Raw genomic sequence first — 26,427 nt, 5'->3', positions numbered from 1 at the left:
TGGGGCTCCCACTGCCCAAACGTAGAGCCACGTGAGCATCAGAAATGATTTGTAAGGTGCTGAACCACCGCAAAAGAAAACACAAAGGGAAAAAAGACAGAGAGAAACATCTAGAAGAATCGGCTGGGAGACGTCGATGGCCTTAGAGAATCAGCACTGAGCCGCCGGCAGGGTCTCAGCAGACGGACGCTCAAGTCGCTGGCTTTGAGCTTCTTGGGAAGCAGGCTGCGGCCACAGGCGGGGACCTCTGCAGGTTGCAGGGTGACGCCCCTCACGGGGGACACAGCCGCCTCAAATAAACGGTCAGGCGTGGCGTCTGTCGGGGTGCCCCGCTGTCAGACACGATGCGACACAGAGCCTCGTGCCCGCAGTGGGTGACTGAATCCAGTTATGCCCCTACATCTTCCTCCCAGTGACAGGAAATACGGGGACAGAACGAGGTGACGCCGCTGGGGGAGCGGTCGACAAATCACGCACGTGGATCATCCTACGGGGTGACGCGTCTGGGCTCCTGTGAGAGTCACGACCGAATGAAAAGCTCAGGGACCAAAGAGAAGTAGCTAACTGCAACTGTGACTTCAGATTGGAGCCTGGTTTCAAAACAAAGGACAACTAAGACTTTCTGCCATATTTGGTGGTTTTTGAGTCAACGCTAGATATTATGGAATGACCACAAAAATTTTTAGGCGTAATTTTGTGATTGTGTGAAAGATTGTCCTTATTTTGAGGAGCAACATGCAGAAATATCTCGGGTAAACGTCATGATGTCTAGGAATTGCTTCTAAAGGGCAGAGAGGGACAGAGGAGGGCGGGGGAGGGAAGTAAACACCGTAACTTGACTGTAAGGGGAGCGTCTGCGATGCTTCTGAGAGAAGCTTTTTGAGTTTTCTCGAATGCTTGAAAACTTGCACAATAAGAACTTGTGGAAACAGGCAAGCGTCTGCCTCCTTCTCTCTCTGGGCACAGCCCGAGTGCGGGCCGGGAGCCTGGGAGCGAGTCGCAGGCAGCGCTGGCTCCTCCTGGGGGCCGAGGGAGAAGCTGCCGGGCCTCGACTGCTCCTGGCGGTTCCCGCAGCCCTGGAGCTCCCTGGCCTGGAGAAGCGTCATCACCTCTGCCGCATTTGCTCGGCGCCGTCCTTTGTGAGTCTGGGTCCCAATCCCCCCTTTTGTGAGGACAGCAGTTGGGTGAGATTAGGGGCCACCCACTCCAGTGTGACCGCATCTTGGCGACTCTGCGACAACCCTATTTCCAAGTGAGGACACATTCCGAGGTTCTGCGAGTTAGGGTTTCCACAAACGAAGTTTGGGGGTGCAGTCAGCCCAGCCCAGAGGGCAGGAGCTCCCCCTCTTCCCTGTGCCCCTCGGTCTGAAGGCTGCCCCCCAAACCCCCTCTCGGCTGGCCAGAGGCACAGCAGGGCTTGAGTCCATCTGATGAACCTCAGGAGAATTTCCCTCCCTTGGGCCCTCCAGGGGACAGATCACTACCAGGGACCCTGCCACTGCCCCAGCTGACAAGGAGGGCTGCTCAGCTGCTGCTTGTGGATAGTGGCCACTGGGCTTCTGTCCCTGTCTTTGCCAGAAGCTTGGTCCAGGCCCGACCTGCTGGGCTATTGCCAGAAGATGCCAGCCGGTCCCCCGGCCCCCGCTCGGCCACACAAGCTGCAGACAGACTGCGCTCTATGAGCAGAGCAGGACCAGCCGTCCCTGATCGGTGACTTGGTTGCTGGGCTCCTTATGCCGCTGGCTCCCGCCCTCCAAGCCAGGGCATTCCCCGGGAGGCGTCCTCCCTTGTTCCCTGGGCTCAGAGACCCCAGGCCCGGTGGGAATCTGGAGCCCGCTGTCACACTGTCGCGTTTCCATTCTGGGCTCCCCCCACCCGCCGCCGGCTGTGGAGTCTGTTTTCATTTTTAGTGTCCTGCACACTTCAGGGGCATCGAGCACATCCACAGTGTTTTGCACCCCGCCCCTGCCCCCCCCATTCAGTTTCAAGACATTTCACCCCCCTGGAAGGAAGCCCGTGCCAGTTCAGGAGTCACTCCCCACCCCTCTCCTCGCCCAAGAATGCCGATGGCCTTCCTGTCTCTGCAAATGGGCATGCCACGGAAATGGGAGCACCCGATGTGCGGGCTCCCGAGTGCGGGCTCCGGCACGCAGCCCCGTCGTCGAGGTCCATCCGCATCGCAGGTGTCGGGGCTCCGCTCGGCTTTGCGGCTGAGCTGTTCTCCGCCACCGTGCACGCAGACCGCCCCGGTGCTCCCGGACCTGTGGCTGGCGCACGGCGGCCCCCGCCCCCGCTCCGGTCTCCGGCTCTCTGCTGCTGTGAGCCCTCCCCTGCATTGTCCTCGGGTCTCTTGGGCACATTCCCAGGGGAGGTGCGGGTCCTTGTGCAGCTGTTCGAGGACCCGCCCGCTGGCTCTCCTGGGCTGTGAGCCAGGCCCGGCCCAGCACCTGCTGCCCGGGGAGCAGTCTGACCCTGTTCCCACGCGCTCACTCCACCCTGGGGACCTGGGGACGGGCCCTCATGGCAGGGGTTCTCCCCTGGAGGACATGGCCTCCGGCCTTTCCCTGGCCTCCCTGTGAGCCGGGAGGTGGGGCGGCCCCTGGCACAGCCCCATCCGGCTGGTCTGGGCCAGCTCTGCCTCCTCTCACTGGCTGGTGAGCCGTGGACCCGCCTTCCTCGAATTAGAGCAGGGACAGCTGGTCTCTGGGGTCCTGCAGCCTGTCTGGGTCCTGGTCACTGGGCCCTCCCGAGCGTGGCGGACAGGAGTCCTGAGGGCAGGGTGGGCTATGGATGATCATGTCCGGAAGTCCCCCAGTGCTGGATTGGGACCGGGCTCGAGGAAGGCGTTGGCACTCACCGAGCACGTGTCCCTGCCAGATGTGGAAACCGAGGCTCAGAGAAGCTAAGGGCTGGGCTCAGTCGCCCAGTCAGGAGTGGAGTGTCCCCTCACCCCAAAGCGAGTTACATCTGAGGCAAGACACAGAGACACCACCGCGGCATTTGAAACAGGCGGCAAAGGGACACGGTGTGGGCGGAAGCCATGCGGGTTCACGCCTCCCCAGGGACGACTGGGACCGAGGAGCCCATGATTCTCTCCTGAATACCAACCAGGGAGGCCAAGGGGCTGGGGCTGAGGGAGGGGCAGGGTGGGCTGAGGGGCGGGGCGTCCTTCCCTGGGGGGCCTCCTGCAGAGTGAGCTGTGCAGTGTGCAGCCTGGGCGGCAATTCAGGGTGCCTCAGGAGGAGGGCACCGTGGCTGCAGGTGGCCAGGACACTCTCAGCTCCCCTGCTCTGTGCTGGGTGCCCATGGGTGAGTCATGGAGCCTCTGACATGCTGAGCTCTGTGTGTCCTGGGCTAGCATGCCATGGAAGAAAACCCCCAGCATGTCACCACACAGACACATCTGGACAGGGCCAGCTGCTTTTATTGGGGTTGAAGGGAAAGCGGCCCCTGGTGGAGAGGGAGGGGCTGTCACCCTCCCCAGGGGCTTGGCACCCCCTCCCTGGACAAGCCGGCCAGCAGGTGCTTCGGGATGTTCCTCAGAGCCAGCCTCCTCCGGCCGAAGCGGCCCACGGGCCTGATCCTGCGGCCCATGTACCAGGCAGGGTCGATGTCCGGGGCTGGAGGGGGACAGCGAGAGCTGTCACAGATGCGTGGCCCCTGCTGTGTGCGCCCTGGGCTCCCGCTGGGCCGATGGCAGGGCCCAGTGCATACGCACATGCTTGGCTCACGGCTGCCCAGTCACCCAGGCCGTGCTGGATGACCCCATAAAGAGGGGCACCCAGGGGGTCTGCGGAGCCATTTCTGGGTGGTGGGGTGGCTTTGGGAAATGACAATTCAAACTTACCCTAGGACCAAGGACCAACTCCCTTCCCACCCTCCATTCTCGTGCCAGGGGCGGGCAAAGCCTGCTTGGCCCCAGACCTCCCTGGTGGGGAAGTGAACCTCTCCAGTGCGTGCTGGACAGGGACCCTGGGGCGCAGGTGACAGGGCCACTCTGGGGAGAGGACAGGTGAAGACCAGCGCTGGGGCACGTGGCCAGGATGATGGCCCAGGTGAGGAGGTGGCCCTGGGGCGGCGGGTGGGGTCGGCGGGTGAGGGGTCCCGGCACTCACTGCGGATCTCCATGGAGCGCTGGCGGGCTCGGCTGGCAGCCCCCCGCAGGGCCAGGCCCAGCAGCAGCAGGCACAAGAGCCACGCCCGCGGCTCCCGCATCCCGCCCGCTCCTGCGAGGCTGGGGCTGCTCGAGGTGGGATCCCGCACGGGAGGGCGCGGCCTGGGGCGGAGGGTGGGGCGACGTCAGAAGGGCGCAGGCGCATGCGCACAGAGCGGGGCGACTAGCTGGCGCGGGTGTCGTGTGAGAGTGCGTGTGCATGCACAGGTGAGTGTGCGCGCGTGTGCACACGTGTGAGGCGTGCGTGCCCGCATGTGCTCGTGTGCACGTGACTGCATGTGGTTACATGCTTGTGCACGTGTGTGCGTGCATTTCTCCGCCCTGTGCTGGGGTGGGCGTGAGCACAGAAGTTGCAGGCTGCCCTGCCCCCCGCACCGCATTCTCTCCTCTGTACAGTGAGCATTAAATGAGGTGATTGTGTGCGTGTTGCCGCTGACGGGCTCCTCTGCCATCAGAAAGGTGTTCGCACAGACTGTCAGCAGAAGGAACCAGAGGGTGTAAGAGCTGTGGGTGCGGAGAGGCGGTCTGTCAGTCTGTCTGTGTCAGGGAACCGGGAGATGCGGGAGATCTCTGCGTGGCTGCACGTGCTGTGCACCCGGGCCTGGGCGGGGGGCCGAGGTGAGCAGGTTGGAGAGCCCCAAGGGCCTGCCGAGCTGTAGGGGGCACTTACCCAACCTCAATTATGACCTGGGAGGCTCGGGGTGCTGGGCCTGGACCAGGCTCGGGAGGGGGGTGCGGGGGTGTGGTGTGGTGCAAGATTCTTTGCCTCACCGTCCCAGGACCTCCTGACCTCCTGATGCCCACTTCAGTCCTGCCCCTTCCCTGCTGGAGGGTGTCAGCCGACAATCCTGGCGTTGCAGGAGAGTTGGCATCCTGTGTCCTTACCAAGAGCAACCCCCTTCCCACAACCCCAGATGCAACCTGCAGAGCCTCCAGGATAAGCCCGCAGAAGGCGGGACCTGGTCTCACGTGGCAGGACAATCCCCTAGACGGTGGAGGGAGAGGGCGCTGCAGGCCACAGAGGTACCAGAACACCCACCTTTCGTCCTGCTGGAGTGGAGGCGCCGATCTGCCTAGATGCATCCACCCGGCAGACCTGGCACCTGTCCCAGCCTCAGGGGCTGGCCCCTCCCGGATGCCCCCACCCTCGGCACTTCAGGAGCCACCAGATGACGCCCAAGAGCCCTGTTTGTCTCAGAGATCACCCTTCTGCCCACTCTGCCTTTCCAGCCTGGCCCTGAGCCCCGTGGAAGGTGCGCTCCACCTGAGCGATATAAAATGCACGCCCCTCCCCTTTGTAGAGACCTGCTGGGGTGTCGCACATGGGGTGGGGGACCCCTGACTCGGAGGACATGGAGGTGCCGTGAAAGCACGGTGATAAAGAGCTGCATGCAGCCTGGCGGGGACCCACGCCAGGAGGAGGGCGTCTCAGGAGAATGTGATGAGCGCCTGGCGCCTGATCCCCGAGGACCCGTGTCCCCTCAGGTGGAGGGTGTTGCTGTTGCCTGTGGGATTCCTGCTCTGCATTCCCAGGGAAGTCGCTCCGGCCGCCTCGGCCTCTTGTCTCCACCATGGAGTGCTTGAGCCCTGGGGTCCCCGGGCGGGCAGGCAGGGGCGGCCCTCGGACACACACACGGTGAGGCGACTGCCCTGCCTGGCTCCCTCGGTGCTAGCCCTGGGTGCCGAGAGCCGTGACCCACACCCAGACTGAGATTCTGCAGAGGTAGAGGGCAGAGTGACGGTGCCTCCCCAGTCCCAGGCTACTCACCGCGGTTCCCCTCGGCGGTGCTGAGTGCTGCCGGTGTCCTGAGCGGTGACTCAGGTGGGAGCCAGCTCGCTCCTTTTATAGCCGAGGAGGAAGTGGGCGACCCCCAGACAGCCCCCTCCCCCATCCCTCACTGGGCAGCGTCAAAGACGGAGTCTTTGATTTCCTTTTTTTTTTAAACTCTCATCAGTGACGGGGATTTGTCCCTTCTGGGTTATGTAATTTCATTTGGGCCGAGTGGTTTTAAAACACATTAGCTTCCTTCTTCACACTGGCCTTAGCGGCAGACTGCAAAGTCAGGCGCCAGCGGTCCGGGCAGCACCGGAGCCACTGTCACGACCCAGAAAGGTGACCGTGCAGCAGCCCCTCCTCCGAATCGTGGTTCCCACTGGAGAGGTGAGAGGACAGGCCACCCGTGCCTGGCACGGCGGTTCTGTATCTTCGTGACACCTCCCCGTCCTTGTCCATCACTCACGTGGCTTTCCGTAGTGGCGTTCACCATGTACAAACCACTTTCATCCCATTTCCACAACTTAAAATACATCTTTTTTCTAGGCTTTTACAAGTCTTTCTAGTTAACGTTTAAAGTAGATTTGTTATTATTAGGAAACAAATATGTTGACGTTTATTATAGAAGCAATTTATATACATTTGGAAGGAATTTAACGTGTGTGCTCTGTTCCCTTCCAGTGGGATCCCCACGTTTGCGGGGCAGACTAGGCCTATTTATATGTTTTGAATCTCATTCTTTTCATGACGAATATCGATACCATTTGAAATAACTACCCGATGTTCTACCATTTAACTTACTCATATTCCGAATAACTCGATTGTGTCAAGGCCAGTAGGTGGTTTGGGCACAGTCTTAGGGAAGCTGTGCTGAGGCGGGGACCTCTCGGCTGCCCCTTGGACGTTCAGGGTGGCGATGTGCCAAGTCATGTGCCTCCATCAGATTCTAGAAGAATCTTCGGGGCAGCACTTCACCCTCTGGGGGTTGTCATACCCGGCTGCCCACTCCTGGTGGTGATGCTGTGGTGGCTGGTGGGCGCCCTGGGGGTCTGGAGTCCGGGGCGGTGGTGAGGGCTAGTGTCGGGCGGGGGTGGAGGGCGGGCGCAGGGCCGTCACCCTGGCTGCTGAGTGAGGTCGCTGGGGATGGGTCCGTCAGAAGTCCTGGGGTGGCCCAGCATCAGTGGTGGCCAAAGCCCCTGGATGGTTCTTACGGATAGCGGTGATGATGGAGGACTGTGGGCCCGAGGTGTGGGCCTGTCTTGGCGTGAGTCCCCAGGGCAGTGCCCGTGGGACGTGTGTGTGGTACTGGCCGCCCGGGACAACGGGAACTACAGGAAGTACGAGACCACGGGAGCTGGAGGTGGCTGTGCGAGCATCACCGTGGGCGAGTGAGCGTGCACGCGCCTGTGTATTGTGTGTGCACATACCTGTGTGTGCATGTGTGCGCATTGTGTGTGCACGCACCTGTGTGTACACGCGCCTGTGTACATGTGTGTGTGGATGTGCCTGTTACACATGTGTGCACATGCCTGTGTACATGTGTGACGACTGTACCTGTGTGTTGTGCACACATGTGCCTGTCTGTACATGTGCATGCACATGCGTGTAAGGGGGCAGTGAACCCCCTTTCAGCAAAGTAGCCTTGTCACAGTGTGGCGTTGGTGCCCTGCCACTTTGGGGGCTCACCAATGGGCGGCAGCAGGCCAGGGGGAGGTGGCCCTGGCACTGTGACATTGCTCTAACCCCTCCTCCCACTCAGTGTGGAAGCAGAGGCCTCAGCCCTTCTGAGGGGAGAATGGCGTCCCCCTGCTGTGGTCTCTGGTGGCACCCATCAGTGGACCCGGGATTACTGAGGGGCACTTTGAGAGCTGGAGATGTGACGTGGCAGGTGGCAGACGCAAGTGAGATATTGGCTCTTGGCTCCTGGGGCTTCTCCTGGCTGCTGTGTGCCTTGGGAATGGGTCCCCAGAGCCGGTGTGACTGGAGCCCCAAGCCCAGGGAGCTCTGCCTACAACCTCTTTAACTGGGTCCTGGGTGTCGGGGCAGGGAGCCACGTGCTCTCGCTCTGGCTTTGGCCGATCAGTATTTCACCCAGGACAGCATGTGGCCTCGTGCGGAGCATGTGAACTTGAACCTGTGCAACAAAGTTCCTCTCTGGAAGCCCACCCCGCATCTGCAGAGGTTGTGGTGCCTGGGAACAAAGGCCTGGCCACCCCGCCTTCCAGTTTCAATTGGCTGAGCTGGTTCTTTGTTTCGTATGATCTTCTTCATTGATTAAAATGATCGTTGCGTTTTCCACATTTAACCTGTTTAGCCTGCAGTGTGCTACGATGATGTGGACTTTTTCTAACACTGAAAGTTCCTTGCTTATCCGGGATGAGCTCACTGGGCCGAGATAAGTAGGGTTTTTAACACATTGCTGGATGTGGCCCACTCATCTGATGCCTTTAATTTTCCTTTCCTTCCTGTCTGTTCTGTTTGGTGTTGAGGTTTTATAACCTCACCGAAGGGTACTGTCTCCTTTTCCTGTTTTCTGAAGGAGTTTGAGGGAGGATCTGGATTTGGAAGTGGCGTGAGAGACACAGAGGGTGGGGCCTGGGGGCTGACGAGGGGCCCGAGGACTGGGGTTGAGGTGCGGGTCGGAGCTGGGTGGGCCGAGACAGGGGCTCTGTGGACGGAGAAGTGATGAGTTCTGGTGGCAGGTGTCGGAGGAGCCCAAGGCACGGCCAGGTGGCTGCTCTGTGCATCTGCAGCTCCTTAAAGGGGCCTTGGCCACGGGCTGGATGCAGGTGCCCAGAGCACGGTGCCGTGCCTGGCTCTGGGGGGGCAGGGACGTGCTGTCCCTGCTGTAGTAACCTGCAGGGACGTGTCAGGGCAGCGGGCCGGCCACTTCGCTCTGTGAGTGAGGAGGGCGCACAGAACACCGCCTCCCTTGCTTCTGCAGGGACCGTTTAATCACGTGAAGCGCTGCGTGGGGGTGATACACGTCAACCGGCCTCCGCCGAGAGGAGGCCTCGGACCCACCTTCCCCACGAACCCTAGCGCCGCCGAAGCCGGTCCATCCACTCGGAGCTGATCCCCGAGACGCTGCCTTTGCTCTGGGAGCTGCCGCGGGACCTGGGCGGTGGCTGTGACGTCCACGGCTCCGTGGACGTGCAAAGCCAGTAGTATTGGCTCTGTACAGCCGTGGGCGGGCTCTGGGCTCTGTCCACAGTCAGGTCCAAGGAAGACACCACCACGGGCCCTTGGGCATCTCCGCTTTGACTTCCTCGTCTGGTCACCATGTCAACTGAACAGAAGCCCCAGTCTGAGAGAGCCGAGTTCAAGCTGCCCCAAAGGCACTTCAGGAAGTATTGGGGGTCACATCAGTAGCTGCAGGAGACACCACCTCGCACTCAGGGCTCAGCGTCCTCCTCTGCATGGGCTGACCCCTTCCCCCAGTAAATTTAACCTGAGGACTAAATACATCAGTGAACCTGTGGAGCTGCAGCCACGCTTAGCGACGGAGATGTGACGGCTGCGTTCACGCTCAAAGGCAGCTCTGGAGGGTCCCAGTGGGTCCCCTTCAAAGTGATGAGCCACACAGATGCCCAGAAGCAGCCTTCAACCCCAGACTGTCCGAGGGGGTGGGACTCGGGCTCAGCTACGGAGCCGATGGCAAGTGGCTGGCAGGCATCACTAACTGGTCCTGGCCCTCTGTCCTACGCAGTCCAGCGCACTGAGGGGCAGTGCCAGGCTGGGATCTCGTCTAGCACGCCCTCAGCCGCCTTTCCTGGAAGGTCATCTGCGCCTGTGCCTGGGCACTGACCGAATGCTCGCATGCTGCCCTCGCCCTCGGTCACCTCTCCCGGTCCGTGAACCGCGGGGGACCTTGCAGGACAGGCGTGTCTGTCATTGGGCGTCTGCTCCTCCCTCGTGTGCAGTGGTCACGAGTTCTGTCGCTTGTCTTGATGCCTGGTTTCCTTCTCCAATCACGCCCTCCCCCCGGGGAAACACACGCACACCTGCCCACGGCACGGCACAGTCAAGGACACGCATCGCCCCTTCCTGTTCCGTCCACGAGAGCAACGTCAAGCAGGCAGTGGTGAGACCAGTGAAGGCCGCACGGAAGGAGGTTTGAGCCGCAGCGTCCCAGGGGAGAGCCGCCCCGGCCCGGGGTCCTTGTGGGCCAGAGTGGCCTGGCGGGCAGCCTTGAAAGCCGTCAGGGAGGGCGTGTGGGCGTGTGGACAGCTGCAGGTCTGAGGACCGGTGCCATCTCACGGGTGGGGTCCCTCGTGGACGGTGCGGGCGGAGGGAGGGGTGCGATGGCCATGGAGGAGGGAAAGGAAGGCCGCGGCTGCTGTCACGCTGTCCTGTTCCCACGAGGCTCCCCCTTTAGGGCTTGTGGGTCATCACGGGTTTCTGCGAAGCACAAGCACACACACACATAAGCGTGCAAGATGGGTGTGTGCACAGATGCATACATATAGGCACGGATACACGTGTGCACAGAGGTACGAGTGTGCACACACATGGGAGTGCAGGCAGCTACAGGCACTGGCACATGGACGTGTCGGTCAGGTGTCGGACAGCCTCTCGCCGCCTTTGCTTCCCCGGCCACGAATCTGGGTCGATGACACTGGCTCTCATCAAACGGGGTGGAGGGATGGAAAGTACGTGCTCATGTAAAACCCTGACACACGAGGACATACGTTCGAACTCGAAAGCATTTCACTTCTCAAGTCCCTGGGCACCTGGCGGGATGGTGGGGAGACTGTCCTCCCTCTCTCAGGCTGTCCCCTGCCCCAGTGTCCTCACGGTCTCACAGGCTGTCCCCTCCCCTGAGCGGGATCCCACCCCAGGTCAAGCAGAGACCCACCCTTGACATACCCGGCACCTTTAAAAAATGTTTGATTTTTGTTTAAAACTTCTGCTGATTTTGCTTTACTTGCTATTTTATCCCAAGTTTCTTTACTCTGAGGACTTAATATCAGTATGTGAGGGTGACAGGCCAGAGAGCTTTCGAGTCGCCCCGGGGAGCGAGGTGAAACCTTACAGTGAAGCTGTGCTGGGTGGCCCCCCTCCGGCTGCTGGGGTTCCTCTGTGTCAGGGACCTGCGGTACATGGACTTCGGGTCGAGGGACCCGCCGGCTCCACCTGGGGGACACAGGGGAGGGGCGTGAATCACAAACCCACCCAAAGAGGCGTCTTTGTTTCCTGAGGAATGTAAAAGTAGCATAAAAATGGACGCGTCCCCTTTCGAGGTGTTTTCTCAGCATCAAATAGTGTTGACCAAGTGCCTGCGTTTTAGCATCGTGCAGATGAACAGGTCGACCCGTGTTTTTCCTCTTTGCTTCGGAGGAAGCATTAAAAGCCCACACGGGCAGAGCCGTAGAGCACGTCGCTGCTCTGGTGTCTGGGGCGTGTTCTCTCCTGTGATTCTGCGACGTGGCAACAGCCCTGGGGGTCTTGGGACTCTGCCCCTCGGGAGATGGTCTCTCCTTGGGGCTGTGGTTGTGACGCTGGGGTGTCGGGCCCCAAATCCCGGTCGGCTGGGTTCAGGGCCGCAGGTGAGTGAACGCGGGCCCAGCTCCTCGCTCCGCGGGGCTTGGGCCCGCCTGGCCGGGTGGCCGCTCCGCCGTGTGCCGGAGCTCGGCGCCTCTCACATTCAGTGATGTCGCAGGGGTGGCTTGGAGTCCGCCCCGGTGAAAGTATTTACACCACGGACGGACGTTGGCAAATGCTACAACTCAGGGTCGTTTCCCTCCCTCCCTCCCTCCTTCCCAGAGATGGCTTCCCTGCCTGTCACCGTCCCTCTGGGGCAGGGGGCGTTTTGCCTGGCCTTGCCGTACATGCCCACCCTGGGACCAACTTCTGCTGAAGGGACAGTAATCCAGGGGCCACAGCCACTGAGCAGTGAGGACACGCGTGGCCTTTCACACTAATACGTGAGGGCCTGCCCGCGTGGGGCCACACTCCACCGAGGCTGGCCACTGTGGCAGCAGAGACACATGTCGGGTGAGCAGCCTCGGCTGTGTGGTTGCGATCCTGAAATGGCCGTGAGCTTCAGGGGCCTGGCAGTGAGGTACCGGACCAGATGCGAGAGGCCTCTGGACTGGACACGACCAGTCGCAAAGGTCACTCAAGAAAGTGACCGCTTGTTCTCTGGCCATGGACATGAACCTCCATTTGGATTTTAGCCATGAGACCTGCTGGAAGCTCCCCTCAAGGGTCAGCTCGTGGTGTCGCAGCCGGCCCCTCAGTAGCTGGCCTCTCTGGCATAGTCGGCCCCCGAGCTGGTGGCTCTGAATCACGGATTCACCTTGAAGGGCCTCGGGGACCAGCTCTGTCCTTGGACTGACCGGCACGTGTGCTGGGAGCTCTGAGGTGCAGAGAGGGAGCTGGCACCGAGGCGGGTGGAGGCGGGGCGTGCAAACGCGCCCAGGGAGGCGGCGCAGGGCCTCGTGGGTGCAGGGCCTCGTGGGTGCAGGGCCTCGTGGGAGAGGCATCGGGCTGGGCGGGGAGGGCTTCAGAGGGCAGAGGTGGGAGGAAGCGGGGTGAGGGCTGTTCTCGCAGGAGGCCCAGCCAGGCAAAGGCATGGAGGCCGCTGTCTGCTGGGGTCGCTCAGATCCGCCTCCGCCCAGGAAGGGTGTGCACCGGGGTACGAGGAGACACCACCATGGCATCAGGCCCATGGGGGGACTGCGCCCTGAGCTGGGAACGGGCCGCTTCCCCCGGTGACTTGTGAGTAGTGGATGAGGACATGAGATGCCCCGACGGCCGGGCCACGTGCTATGGGGGCGCCGGGCCTGACGCCCGTTTGTCCAGGACAAAGTCGGTGTCCTTGTCACCCCTGAGACGTGGGGCAGGCTGAACCGAGGTCTGCGCTTAGTGTAAGAAGATTGGAGCTGGGCGGCGGGAAACAGCCCAGCCCGGCTGCCTCTGCCTGTGGACAGCGGCGAGCTCCGGTCATCCAGGCTCCAGCTCACTGCCCTGGCCCCCGAGGGCAGCCGAAGGGCGGCCGAGTGTCCCCTGGGTATGCGCTGCTGTGTCCGCAGGTTCCGTAGAAGCACAGTCCTGACCACAGCTCCCAGTCCCCTGAGTGCCCCTCTCAGGCCTGTGGGGGTGGGGGTGGGGGTGGGGGCGGGGCCTCTTACCCTGACTTTTAGGGGAATCACTGAACTTCCTCCTCGGGGGGTAGGCCACAGCCACCACCTGGAAGAGAGAACGTGTGTCTGGGCCCTGCTCGTTGTAAGCTGTAGACCGCTGGGGGCTAATTTGGGACGTCCCTTCATTCTTCCAGATTCTAATCAATCGAGTCAACTGTCTTCTGTTCTTTGGCACTATCTGAACTCTTAGCATTAAAACGCATGCAGTCAATCAAGGACGTGCCAAACGCCAGGACTGGGAGGGGCGCGTAGCTTTCGGGGTGGCCCACTTTGGGTGGCTGGTGGCGGGAGCTCAAGCTGTGTGGGTCCCACCCACATCCGCCCTCCTCTCCGCGTGTGTCCCCACGGCAGCCAACCAGAGACCCGCCCGGTCCCCACCACTGCGCGGAGGGACGCGTCTGGAAAAGCCAGGCCACCTTTCGCCCTCTGTCCCGCCTCCAGAGGTCAGAGGGCACCCACACACCTGGACCCCATCCGAAGCGTCTGTGGTTGGATCCTTAGGGCTCCCGCCAACTTGCCTCGCGAGCCGGGGCAGAAGTATCTGGGGGACGAGGAAAAAGCCCGTGCGTCATGCCTGCTGTGTGACCTCCGCCGTGTGTGTGTGCGTCGTGTGTGTGTGTGTGTGTGCATGTGTGTGTGTGTGTGTGGACACTGGGCTTGGGACGGGCGTTCTCTTCTGGGAGGGCCCGTCCAGGTTCAGCAAACTGAAACTCGGACGTCCAGTTAGCTCCGCAGCCCAGAGAACCAGCGAGCCGTTTGCAACGTGAGTACGTCCCAGGTGGCGCGTGGGATCTGCTTACACTGGAAACGGTGTGTTGCTTGTCTGAGAGTCAGCTGTAACCGGGCGTGGGCGTCCGGTGTCTCACCTGCCACCCTGCCTGGGACGCCCCCAGGGCAGCTTCCATTTTTGGCCCATCTCCCCACCCACATGATTTTGTCTGGAGAGTCCCGACTTGACTCGGGGAGAAGGACGTGGGCCCTGTGCGCCTGGCCAGGTCCCCGCCCCCAGGGCGCGTGGCCGGCCACTCACCGGGAGCTGACACCTCCGGGCCCTTCCTGCCGGCTGCACGGTGAGGCCTGCAGCGCGCAAGGCTTCGATCCTGGACTCGATATCCGAAACCTGGGGGGCGACAGGCAGCAGACGCGGTGCTGGGACGTCCCCCCTCAGCCAGCGTCACAGCACCGAGGAGCAGCGGGCCCTGGTTCACCACTGTACCGTTTGCCCTCAGGACTGGGGCCCCAACAGGATGCGCGATCTGTGGGTCCTGTTTCAGTCACTTGCTACGCTTGCCGGGGGTCTGCATGCTCCTCGTGGGTCCCCCCAGGTAGGAGCACAGGGGGCTCTGCCATATTCTGGGGGCACCAGGAAGTCTGGCTCCCAGCAGTGATGGAGGGTGGGCAGTGACTGGGGGACAGGGTCACCGCGGCTCCGAGGGACGGGACTGTGCCTTACGGGAAAGGCTTGGCCCTCTGCCCCCTTTCCCGCCCCCACCCCCACTGGCACCACCTTTTCACTCCTCGCCCCCTTTTCACCTCCCCCCACAGAGGCCAGCGGAAGCTTCTGAGAAAGGAAACCTGGCCCCATCACCCCTGTTCAGATCCCTCCGACGGTTCCCCAAATTCTTCCCTGTGACCCGCCGGGCCCTCTGCAGACCCCGCCTCTCGGGTGCCTCCCCTCACCCGCTCCAGCCTCCAGGGTTCGGGGTTCGCTGCTCATTCCTGCACGTGACACACGAGTCCCCCACACCTCGGGGCCCTCGCACGTGCCGCCCCCTAACGTCCCTGCCTGAGCCCCTCCTCTGAGCACCCCACTGAGAGCCCTGTGGGGTGTCCTTCACTTCCTGTCTGCACAGATCTCTTTGGGATCTGAAATGTCCCCTGGCGTTGGTCTCTGTGCTCCCCCTGAACGTGCGAGCTCCGTGCAGGCAGCGGCTCGGTCTCAGCTGGTCACAGCTGTGTCTTTGGTGTCCGACACACGTTTGCCATGCAAGAGGAATCAATGAATGCAGCATCCTCAGCTGCCCCTCAGCTCTGGCGACCTGCCCCTCCTCCTGGGGACCGTGGACCCTTGCTAAGGAGCAGAGACGTGGGAATGGGCCACTGGTGGGTGCTGGCTCCCCTCTAGTCTGAGGAGCAGACCGTCTCTTCTCAGTGGGTCCCCAGGATGAGGGCAGATCTGAGCCTGGTCACCTTGGCTGTCCCTGTCCTTTGACCTTTGTATACCCCTGACACGCCCCTCCAAACGCAAGCTCTGGGCTCACGCTTGGGCTCAAAGGATGACCCTCTGGCCCCAAGGTGGTCCTGAGCCCCAGGACACTCCCCTAATCTAAGTCTGCTTCTCGGGAGGCCTCTCCTCATGGGATGGGGAGTGGCGAGTGCCAGCATCCTTCTGCTGTGGCTGCAAACCCTGCCTGGCCTGCTATGGCGAACGGGACACAGACAGGCGTGAGGGCACAGGGCGTGGTGGGCACTGTTCCCACAGGGACCCCCAAGTTCCTGAGCCCCGTGGGGGACTGCCCCTGTGTTCCGCCCTTCAGGGCCCTGCCGCGTGCTCCCTGGGGCCGTGGGGGCTACCTCGCTCTCCGCCTGCTGGACCTCGGAGGCCGTCACCGCCACCCTGTCCTCCAGCGCTGACAGCTCCTCGTCCGCGGTCCTGGAGGGCTGGACGGGGTCCCGAGGGCCCGGGGGACTCTTTTCCCATCTGGGCGTTTGGCCTGCGTCCGGGCACACCTAGGAAAGGGGAGCACTGGACGTGACCTTCCGTGGAGAGACGCAGGCTGTCACCAGCAAGGGCCTCATCCTTATGACGCTCCTGTCTGCTCGCTCCCCAGGTTGGTCTGCCGGGCGGTCAGCCGGGGTCTGGCACCCTGTGTGGCCCTCGTCAGGGGCCCTCCGTGCCCACCAGGGGTTGGCTGCCTGCCCGGGGCTGGACTTCTGGCCTTGTCTTTCCAAGACTGCTGGGGTGGCCTCACCTCCGAGGCCGCCCTGGGGAAGTCCTCCACGGGGGTGCTCCTGTCCAGCTTGGCCCCGTCGTCCTCGCCCTCCTCCTCGGACGAGGCGCCCTGGTCACTGACGTTGCCGGTCAGCTCCTCCAGCTTCCTCTTCAGGGTGTCCTCCTCTACGTCGGCGGCGGCGGGCTCGCTGGCGGCCGGATGCTGAAACGAAGGAGGCAGGAGACCTGCCTGCAGCTGCTCATCTGTCAGCGCCGTGCTCAGCGGCCCTGACCACACACGCCCCGGGCTCCTGCTGGAGCCTTGGTCTCCCTCCGTTCCCCGGGCAAGCTCGTCCAAAGTGCCCATGCTGGGCCCAAGCCGGCCCTCCAGAACCGAGCTCTGAAGGGCGGGCCGGTCCTGGTGATCCCGATGGCACCCAGGGCCACCTAAGACCCACCAGTTGCTTATTTTTAATTATAGTCGACATACAATATTATATTAGTTCTAAGTGCACAACACGGTGAATCAACATTTGTATAGCAACATTTGTCTATCGTACACCGAGGTCCCCAATCACAATAAGTCTAGTAACTTAAGTCTAGTGACTGCCTATTGTGTTAACAGATGTAGTTATTACGATGTTACCGGCTCCATTCCCCATGCTGTGCTTTGCGTCTTCCTGACTTGTTTCAGAATTGGAAATCTGTGCTTCTTAACCCCCTTCCCCTTTTCCGCCCAAGCCTTACTCCTCCCCACGCCCCAGCAACCATCAGCTTGTTCTCCGTATCTATGAGTTTGTTTCTGTTTTATTTTGTTTTTGTTTTTTTGTTTTTTTGTGCGTTTTTTTAGATTCCACACCCAAGTGAAATCATACAGTATTTGTCTTGTTCTGTCTGACTTATTTTACACAGCACAATACTCCCTGGATCTAGCCATGTCGTTACAAATGGCAAGATGTCATCCTTTTTCACGGCTGAGTAATATTCCATTGCATATACGTATACCATGTACCACCGCTTCTTTATCTATCTGTCTTCCTAAGAATACTTAGGTTGCGTCCCCATCTTGGCGACTGTAAATAGGGCTGTACACATCTTTACGAATTAGTGTTTTAGTTTTCTTTGGATCAATACTCAGAAGCAGAATTGCTGGGTCACATGGTAGTTCTATTGTTCATTTTTTGAGGAACCCCATACTGTTTTCCACAGCAGCTGCACCAGTTTACAGCCCCCCAGCAGCGTCTGAGGGTCCCTGTACACACATGCTCACACACACACGCATGCACACACACGCACACACACAGGCACATACAGCTGCACACCCACATACACAATGCACACGTGCACACATGTGCACTTGCACTTGCACATGCATGTGACACTGCAATGCACCTGGCATAACATACACACATGCACACACGCAGAGATGCACACATGCACACACATGTACACAACACACATACATGCACACACATGCTCACACACGCATGCACACACATGCGCATAGGCATGCGCACACACATGCACACACACACGTGCATTAGGCCAGGGTGTGCCCTGTGTTCTCTCTGGGAGGCTGCTGGACCCACAGATGCCCAAGCTCAAGGGAGGGCAGATGGCAAGGGGCTGGACAGAGCCAGCCCGCGGGGCCTGTGCGGGTAACCTGCCAGCCGTCTGACCCTGCACGCGGAGCCGGAGTCCAAGATCCGCGAGACCTCCCTAGGGCCTTCGGCACCAGCCTCATCGGCGCCTCAACCTCCTTCACCACAGGGGCTCCAGGGCCCTGTCCCCTCCCCCTGCTGCGACCTGCCTGGTCCCGGCGTGAACTTGGCCGAGGGAAGCATGGCCGTGTTCTTCAGCCGAGTCAGCGGACTTTTGACCACCCACATGTGCTATTCTCTCTGCAGCAGAGGGACAGAAACGGTGGCTGGGGACACAGCCCACTGCCACCAGCAGAACCTGGCATCTGCCACCTCGGAAGCACCAAATTCCCAAGCAGTGGATGGAACGCTAAGGCCACCACTCGGGGCACAACCTGGGCAGGGTACCTGTGACACACACCTGTTCTCTCTCGCCAAGGTTCTGGAACACCAAGCAAAAGCTGAGAGCGGTACCAGGAGAGGGGACATTGTGGGGTGAATAAGGCAGGATGGGTGACAAACTCAGCACGACAAGGAAGCTAGCTGGACCCGAAAGGCCGGTGACGTGTCAGTCCCGCGGGCAGCTATTGTCCCTTGGATCCCGATCAGCACAGGAAGGTGTGAGTTAACCACGCCAGGCTGATGAGACTGAAAGTCATTGTCTGGCGGGAGCTTTGGGTCACTCGTGGGCCAGGAGGCACGCCAGCCAACCTGAGGTGACCGAATGGACAACTTCCTCATCCCTTGAGTCACCAGGCTCTTGAGTCACGGAGTCTATTAGCCCAGACGGGACACGAGGACATCGAGGCTCCTGTTTCCCCCGAGCCGGCAGCCGCCGCTTCCTGCCATCACCTCACTTGTAGCCCAGCTTGTTTCACAAGGGGTCGGGGTGCCCGCGGGTGGCAAGGCGCTTCCGTGCCGTTTGGTGGGTGGTAAGCTCGGTCGTCACGGCGCCGAGGCCCCTGAGTGGGCAGACCCGCCCGCAGAAGAGCGAAGCTGAGCAGAGTCACCGCGAGGGCTTTGCTCAGGAGCGGCCCTCGAGAGGCTGCTGGTAATCGAGACCTCCGGGCGCACTCAGAGTCTAAAGGGACAGCGATCGATACCCCTGGGGGAGAGTGCCCAGCCGATGGCCTGTGCGGAACACGTGGCCGCTGCCCAATCCACCAGCGCCCGGCGCTGTCATCGTGAAATGTCACCTTCGGAGCAGAGAGAAAGAGCAGCCACAAAGATAGCTGGGGTCATTCTCACCTGAGGGTGGGGTGGGGGTGGGCAGGAGCTGGGGCAGCGGGCGCCGGGCCCAGGCTGCTCTCTGGGCAAGGCACTGGACGCAGCCGGGCTCAGGGGGCGGGAGGCCCGCGTGGATACGGCAGCTCCCGTGCAGCCTTGGCTTCCTATCTGGTACTGAGAACTGCCGGCCCCACGGAACACCTGCTTCTCCGGTGCTCATGGGACACCTCCACGAAGCTGGCTGTGCCCTGGCCCGTCTGCCCAAAGCGGCAGGTGCTTTGGCGGTGCCGTCTGGCCCCTGTGCGTGCCAGTTGTCGGCGCTGTGATGTGATACAGACACACACGGGCGTAAAACTTGGTGTGACCTCCTGGTGCTTTCGATTCGTGTGTAACATGACCAAATTTTACAATTTACAAATGCAGTGCAGGCATAGGCCATGGATTAACACAACCACAATTTGGCACCAAGGAGGTTCTTGTGGGGAAACCGAGTCAGTATCTGCAGCCCGAGCACAATGTCAACAGCCCCGGGGCCAGCTCTCGCGAGTGAGGGGCTCACTCCCCATCGTGGCTGGGGGCGCATGCCAGTTCCTGCCCCCTCCTCCGTCTCGGCTCTAGAACGTTCTTCGTGCTGTGTGCTGTACTGTCTTTGGTCTTCCCTTGGCCTAAGTGATTATTTACAGAAAGCCTTTCCTGAATATTCTGCACCTGGGAAGTCCTAACCGTGGGTACAAATGCAGGGACAGGCAACAGATCACCCCGGGGCAACACTGTCCTGGAGAACTCTTGGCCCCCAAGGGCCTGGCTGTGAGCCTGGGTTTGGAAACGCTGCTCTAAGGGGGCAGAGGTTGAGGGAGCTGGGGGCCCCTTCACAACGACCCTGGGAGAGCCGCCCGGTTCTCCCGGCTGCACGGGACCACGTCGCATTCGGAGGCCGCTCTCTGTGCCGCCCCGTCCCCCGACACGCAGATGCGCGGGACACATTCGAGGCGAGATGTCAGTCGAAAGAAATAGTCAACAGTCACAAATGAAGAACAAGACTTCCAGACACAGGATGCAGAACGATGCAAGGAGGCATAAAGGGCGATTGGCGTCAGCTGGGCAGATATGTATTTTACTGGAAGTTACTAAAACTGCTAAATTAAAACACTGAAAATAGACAATTTAATTCTAGTCTTCATCCCACTGTCCTCTGACTAGAGAGCTGGGAGCTTATCTGCCAGCCAAGGTGCCGCCCACAGGGAGGTGCCCAGCCTGGGGAGGTCTGTGTCCTGCGCAACGGGAGGTCTCTAGCCTGCTCAACATTTGGTCAGTCTCTGCATCTGACAGTTCAGAGCTTGGTCTATGGGTGCCCTGAAGGTGGGGAGGACTCTACAAGTGCACCTCCAAGTCTCCCAGAGGAGTCCCAGGGGAGCTCTGTGTCACCCACCGGCGTGCGGAGGATGCACGCATCCAGGCTCCTGCAGATGTGCACGAGACCAGCCTCGGAGCAGCGAAGGCTCGGGGTTCCGCACCCGGAGCAGGGCCTGCTCACCCTCGTCTGGGTTCTACGCCTCGAGTCATCAGTTAGAAACGGCCCCGGTCCCACGACTTCACCCGCCAGAGACATCGGCGAGTCTGTCACCCTGGCGGTCCCGGTGTTCCCGTGTGGGACACGACCGCTGTCCCCCACTGAAACGTGCTTGCTCGGATCTAGGTCAGCGATCTGTAACCGGGGTCGCGGTTCAGACTCAGAGAGGGGACCCTGGACGGCATCTCGTGATGAGCTGCTGCATCACCAGCATCCGCGGTGTGATTCTCACTGATTTAACGGGTCTCGAGTACCCGGAGTTCAATCTCCTCAAAACCTATACATGCTAAAAGTATAAAACCATGGAGTATTTTTTCCTCTTGTAGAAGCCGTGATACTTGACAGACTACGAAGTGTATATTTTCATCCAGGGAGTGAAGTTCTTGCTGTAATGTGCACGAACCTCCAGATCATGCTGCTGAGTGAGGCTGCCAGACGCAGAGGGTCCCAGGTTACCCGACCGTGTTCATACGAAATGCTCGGAAGAGGCAAAGCCACAGAGACAGAGGGCAGGCTGGAGGGGGCCGGGGGCCGGGGGCTGGGGGACCGGGAGCAGCTGGTAACGGGGGCCAGTTTTCCTGTGGGGTGATGAAGATGTCTGGGGACAAACCGAGGTGGTGGCTGCACCACACTGCGAATGTGCTCAGTGCGTCTGCACTGTGTACTTTACAATGGGTGATTTTACGTGAGTTTTACTTTGATTAAAAAATATGTGTATTTTGATGACACTTAATATCTCTGTTCAGTAGGTTGTACAATCTTATGATTTTTAAAAAACTGAAAGCTTGATTCTCTGGCCCGCCGTGGTGTTAAGGCCCTACCCAAGCAGCAACAAGGAGGTGTTTGCAGCCACCGTACCTGCCTCTCGGGCCGCGGCCGGCCTCTCCGTTCGGAATGGCGAAAGGCCGCCCTGAGACCCCAGCGGCTGTCTTCATCGGAGGTGTCCACGTCGGCCAGGTACTGGGAAGGGGGCTGCTCGCTCCCGATGACGTTCGTCCCTGCCGAGTGACAGTGGGTTTGGATTATTTGGCATGAGAGGCTGAAAGCTAATGGACACGTCTTTTCCAGTAAAGAAAATGAGAGAGCCAAGAAAATTAAGACACGGCGACGCTCCCTTGATGTTAGGGGATGGAAATCGGCACGGAGCAGACCGCAGCCCCACGAGGACTTCCGGAGCTGGCCGGCCCAGCGCTCACCGCGAGCCTCGGGGACGCGAAAGCCACGTTGGCAAAGCCAACGCAACACGGTCACGCCACACGAGTTCACGTTCACGTGCGCCGAGTGTGGCAGACGAGGGCCCCGGAAGCTTCCGCGAGTGGAGGGACTTCAGGAATCTGTCCGCATTGGTCACCGCAGGCTGTTTTCATGGCAGGACAGTGATTGGCAGACCGTCTTGGGCATGAGTCACCTGTGGCGCCGCTCGAAATGCTAATTCCTGGGCCTGGTGGCGGGGAAGCTACCATACCTGCTTACCACCCTCACCTAAAAGGACCCGTCCACGCACGGCCCCCCGGGAGACGGGAGCAGGAGGAGCGTTCAGGGCGGACCCTGGCGGGGAGGGGACCACACACCAGGTCACGTGAGCACAGGCTCCGTCTGTACTTGATATGCAGCTGGCCACGTGCATTCTGCCAACAACGTGAGCGAGCTTGGGAGATGGGCCCGCGCGCCGGATGAGGCTTCGGCCCTGGTGACACTTTGGTTTCTGCCTGGGACCCTGTGCTGAGACGCAGTTAAGCGGTGCCTGGACTCCCGGCCCTCATGAGATAATAAATGCGTGTCGTTTCAGGCCAGTAAGTTTGCGACAATTTGCTGCGCAGCCGTAGTTAACAGACACGACCACCTCGTTCGCTACCTACAATGATGCGATGAGCTAGGCGTTACTAACCCCTTTCGCAAGGAGGACACTGAGGCACGGGGGTGAAGCGGGTCGCTGGGGCAGCGTGCCGCACCTCGTGAAATCTCAGACCACGCAGCTTGCGGGATGCGCTGGTGAGAAAGTGGCGTGGCCTGTCAAGCTCCGAGCGTGGCCGCTGCGAGGCAGTCCCAGCGCCAAAGACGAGGCGAAAATGTGTCTTAGAATCAGTGAAACAGGGTCGGCAGAGCTCGGTTCGGAGCCCTGGACTGCCTGTCTCCCAGGAGACTTTCCTCGGCACACAGCGTCTCTGCCCCGACCCCCCTCCGCCCCCCCGCCCAGGCCCCCTCCCCACGTCCACGTCTTGGCCGATTGGGGAACCTGGGAGGAAGCGAGTGTGGCCAAGTCTGCATCCTCCGGCTCGACTCGGTCAATGTAGATTCACTTACTCGCTGTTTCGGGGGAAAGGTAAAGCCCGCCTCCCCACCCCTCACATGCCTCCAGGACCCTAATTGGCATGAGGATCATGAGATTACGGGCTCGATAATGTAATGAAAAGGGACCATGGGACGCAGACACGCTTCCTGGCAGACGGTGTCCTGACCACGTCTCGGGGCCGCCAGCCCACACCGCGGCCTGTGGGGCACGTTGGTGGGAAGGTGCCTGTGCTGTGATTATCCGCTCAGACGTCAGGAGGGTGCTTGGCCCGAGCCCAGGGCGCACACTCCCACAGGGCACAGGAAGCGACAGCGGCTCAGATTTCATTATGAAGCAAAGTGTCTCACAACAACAGTAAACTGAGCAAATCGGGTTTCCGCACTTAATGACCTCCCGCCTGACTCACAGCTGGGAGCCCACAGTGCACCAGGGCAGGCGCTGCCCAGACAGGACCTGCACCTCGGTGCCCAGGCGCACCTTCGGGCCTCAGGTGTAGAGCTGCCCGGTCGCCGCCGTCAGCATGGTCGATCTGGTGACCATTGGTTCAGGTCATTTCAGGGGACTCTGCCCTCAGGGCCTCTCCCCTGCACCGACATCCTAAGAGGGGACAGTGAGCCGTGTGGCCAGGTCGGGCGTCCATACTGGCATTTCTGAGCACTGCTGGGGAGCCCCTGGCCCAGGGGGAGCAGACGTCGGTGGCGTTTGCCAGGACTGAGCACACTAGTCAGTCGCATACAGGAAGCGGCCGCTTCGAATCCGCCCGCACGCCCGCCCACATCGGGTGTTGGCCAGGCCTTCCAGCCGCCCCTCCGCCACGCAGAGCCCGGGGCACCTACCAGGTGTGGCCGCGACGCCCAGGGCCACCGTACAGGGCTGTCCAGTCGGGTGGAGCTCGTTGAGGGTGGCCCGACCGGCCGGGACTCCGTCGTCCGTCCGCTCTTCAGCATGGGGGTGGCGCCCAGCGGCCCTGGCACCGGCCTCCTCCGCGGCCGGCTCACCTGCGAGGCCCTGAGCGGGAGGGTTACTGGGGAGGACAGCTCAGGCGCGTCCTGAGGGTTTCCAGCTGTCCTCTCGCTGACGGAACCCTAGACTCCCGCCCTCCCCAGCACCCTGCGACTCAGCCCCCTTTGACTTCAAAACGGTGCTGAAGCCACCACCCATCACACAAGGAGACCGAAATACTTCTGACAGCCTTGGGGCTCACACCCACCCACAGACCGAAGCTCTGAGAAAGGGGGTGGGAAGTCATTTTTAGGGGGGTGCATTGTTCTGTGTGTGTCTTAATCCCTGAAGGCTAGAGAGGCAAGGGGGTGGGGCAGCCCCTTGGATGCACCCCACACACCTCCCGGCCTCCCCCTGGCCCGCAGAGAGTCCCTCGCTTGTGCCATCATCCCCCGGGACACGGGGTGCTGAGGGCTTCAGGAAGCCACACGCCCCTCTCCTTTCCAGCGCGGCTGTGCTGGAGCCTGGGGCCCGGAAGGAGGCGGTCCCCAGGCCACGGGGCGATAGGGAACGGTGACCGCAGACGCCAGAACTGCAGCGGAAGCCGCGTGGTGGCTCGAAGGCGTCTCGGGTGCTGGATTCCGGCCCCTAGTCCCCTCCGCAGACAGAGGTCTGCAGATCAGCCTGGGCAGAGCGAGCCCTGCCCTGGGTCTGGCCCGGCACTGCCTGAGCCCAGGGGACCCCCCAAGTTCTGGGGTCCTGCTGGAGCTGGGCGCTGCTCAGCCCGAGACTGGCGCCCGAGCTGCCCTTTGCTGCGTGCCTGCCCCGCGTGCGCCAGGCACAGCCTCTCGTCCTGAAATGGACCGTGGGGTGGAGGGAACCACCCCTCTCTGGGTGTGGGGGGACAGAGCCGCAGACCAAGGTCACACAGCTAAGGAGGAGAGTGACCCCGTGTCCTGTCTCCTGGAAGGGCCCCATATATGTGAATGGCAGCCTCTCGCACCCACAAGACCATCTTACTTTGGGGAAGAAAGCACGTGACCCAACTACGAGACGGATGTCCAGGCCCGCGTCGGGCCCAGTCTGAGCCAGACAGGCAGTTCTTGTACCCTGTTCCCCGAGCCATGGTTTCTGTCTTATTCTGGGGACAAGCACCCACCCCGAATACCCCGGGCCCCTAGCTCCGCTGCCCTGCACCCCATCTCCCTGGAGATTCTGCCCCTGGGAGGGTGTGAAGTTTCTGGGCCCTGTGTCCCCCTCCTCCAGCTGCCCCCTGCCCAGCGTGCCCTGGTGCCTGGTACGCTACACGGCCAGCCCTGTCCCCGGCCTGGTGCCCCGGTTATCCGGGACGGGTGGCACGGAAGTGAGAGCCCGCTCACCTTCAGGCTTGGGGGGTAACTGCCAGGTGGACTGGAGTCATCGGAGTCAGCGTCGAAGTCCAGGCTGTGGACGAGCAGGAGGCGCTTCTTCTCGGCTGAGACAGACTGAGCGAGGAGAGGCAGAGTCAGCGGGACAGGGCGGGCCGGACGCTCCCACCCGGTAGGGGCTGGGCGCCCCCCGGGCACACCCACCTCCTGCGCCAGAAAGAAACCAGAACAAGCTCGGAGGCCACACAGAGGGGACGCCAGAGCCCACCGTGCCCATCACAGGGTCTTCACGCCCCGCACCCCTTACTTGGATGAGCAGAAGCCCCCGATGCACACACGGCTGCTCAAAAGTGCCGAGGACACAGGCCCCGGTGGGGGTAGCCTTGGGGGCAGGCAGGCTTCTTGCCCTTGGGGTTCTGGGCAAGGGAGGGGTGCCTGCTGCGGGGGGTGGAGGCTGGGGGGAGACCTCAGATGCGAGAGCAGAAGCTTAGTTCTAAATCCCTCCCTCACGGAGATTTTGGTTCTTTAGATGTGTCGTGTGGGTAACAGTCGACCCTAGAGAGTGTTCTGTGAGCTTAGCAAGTGGCACAAATACATTCGTCATAGAAAGACGTGTGCGTTCCCCACGGAGCTGCCCCTCAGACCCCTCACTCTCCAAGTGGGTTCATCTACACTCATCGTCGCCCGCCCCACCCCCTCCACCTTCCCACCTGGAAACGCGGGGGTGACCTGGCTTGTCACGATCACTAAAAGTAAGTTAAACGATGTGTGAAAACAGAAACAAACGCCAGTCAAAACCAGGCTCGGGGTTTGCTGTGAAGAAGCAAAACAGCTGGCAGAGGGGAGGGCCGGGGGGGTTGCCTCCCTGAAGGTGCCAAGGCCGCCTGCCGGGGACCCAGCCTGCCCTCCAGACCGAGCCCCGGGCCTCCAGCTGGAGGTCCGGCCGGGCTTCTCTGCAGGCCCCACACACCCCGCAGCTCGCTTCGGGTTTCTCAGGGTGAGCATACGCGGAGGGCAGCTCCTGCTCCGTGCTCAGTGGCCCCGGAGACCTTCCGGCTGTGGCAGAGTCTTCGTGCTGCACTGTAGGCATCGCACGTGCCGAGGTTTTCAGTCAATCAGACCCCGAGGCTGCAGCTGGGGTGGGGCGCGGGGCTGTGTGTCTGAGGAAGTCTTACTCTGCTGCCGAGGGGCTGGGCCTGGGCCGCCGTGTCCAGCTCTCCATCCGTGTCCGTCTGCTCCGTGTCTCCGCTTTCCTCTCCAGGGCCTGGCTGCGGCCCCCCTGCAACAGACACCTGCATGGCTCCGTCCAAGAGAGAGGGATCGGGGTGCCCCTTCGTCAGTCCATCCACACATACGACCA

The 26,427-nt window shown here is 61.3% G+C and overlaps 2 protein-coding genes across 3 annotated transcripts in view; both read right to left on the bottom strand.

Moving 5' to 3' along the window:
• Positions 1-3,285: 3,285 nt before the first annotated feature.
• On the bottom strand, positions 3,286-5,965 carry PRLH (prolactin releasing hormone). Its single transcript, XM_039860463.1, has 3 exons — positions 5,943-5,965; positions 4,116-4,276; positions 3,286-3,620 (listed from the first exon to the last, which is right to left on the bottom strand). Exons 2-3 carry the CDS (start codon positions 4,213-4,215, stop codon positions 3,472-3,474), a joined length of 249 nt encoding a protein of 82 aa, XP_039716397.1. The 5' UTR covers positions 4,216-4,276; positions 5,943-5,965; the 3' UTR covers positions 3,286-3,471.
• Positions 5,966-8,892: 2,927 nt separating this feature from the next.
• Positions 8,893-26,427, bottom strand: part of MLPH (melanophilin) — a 36,057-nt gene continuing 18,522 nt past the window's right edge. Inside the window, exons 4-14 of one of the 2 annotated variants that reach the window (XM_039860351.1) lie at positions 26,243-26,346; positions 25,080-25,184; positions 23,595-23,766; positions 21,324-21,463; positions 16,069-16,251; positions 15,671-15,826; positions 14,127-14,216; positions 13,560-13,637; positions 13,085-13,142; positions 10,984-11,084; positions 8,893-10,349 (exon numbers count right to left, since the gene is read on the bottom strand). In XM_039860351.1, coding sequence (XP_039716285.1) covers positions 10,323-10,349; positions 10,984-11,084; positions 13,085-13,142; positions 13,560-13,637; positions 14,127-14,216; positions 15,671-15,826; positions 16,069-16,251; positions 21,324-21,463; positions 23,595-23,766; positions 25,080-25,184; positions 26,243-26,346 — 1,214 coding nt within the window. In that variant the 3' untranslated portion in view covers positions 8,893-10,322. Of the gene's footprint in view, positions 10,350-10,815; positions 11,085-13,084; positions 13,143-13,559; positions 13,638-14,126; positions 14,217-15,670; positions 15,827-16,068; positions 16,252-21,323; positions 21,464-23,594; positions 23,767-25,079; positions 25,185-26,242; positions 26,347-26,427 lie in introns of those variants that run through there. The other variant, XM_039860343.1, reaches the window with a different exon arrangement.

This window comes from Pteropus medius, unplaced genomic scaffold (assembly GCF_902729225.1).
Source record: "Pteropus medius unplaced genomic scaffold, Ma_sr-lr_union100, whole genome shotgun sequence".
Lineage (NCBI taxonomy): Eukaryota > Metazoa > Chordata > Mammalia > Chiroptera > Pteropodidae > Pteropus > Pteropus medius.
This window is presented reverse-complemented; position numbering and strand designations above follow the sequence as displayed.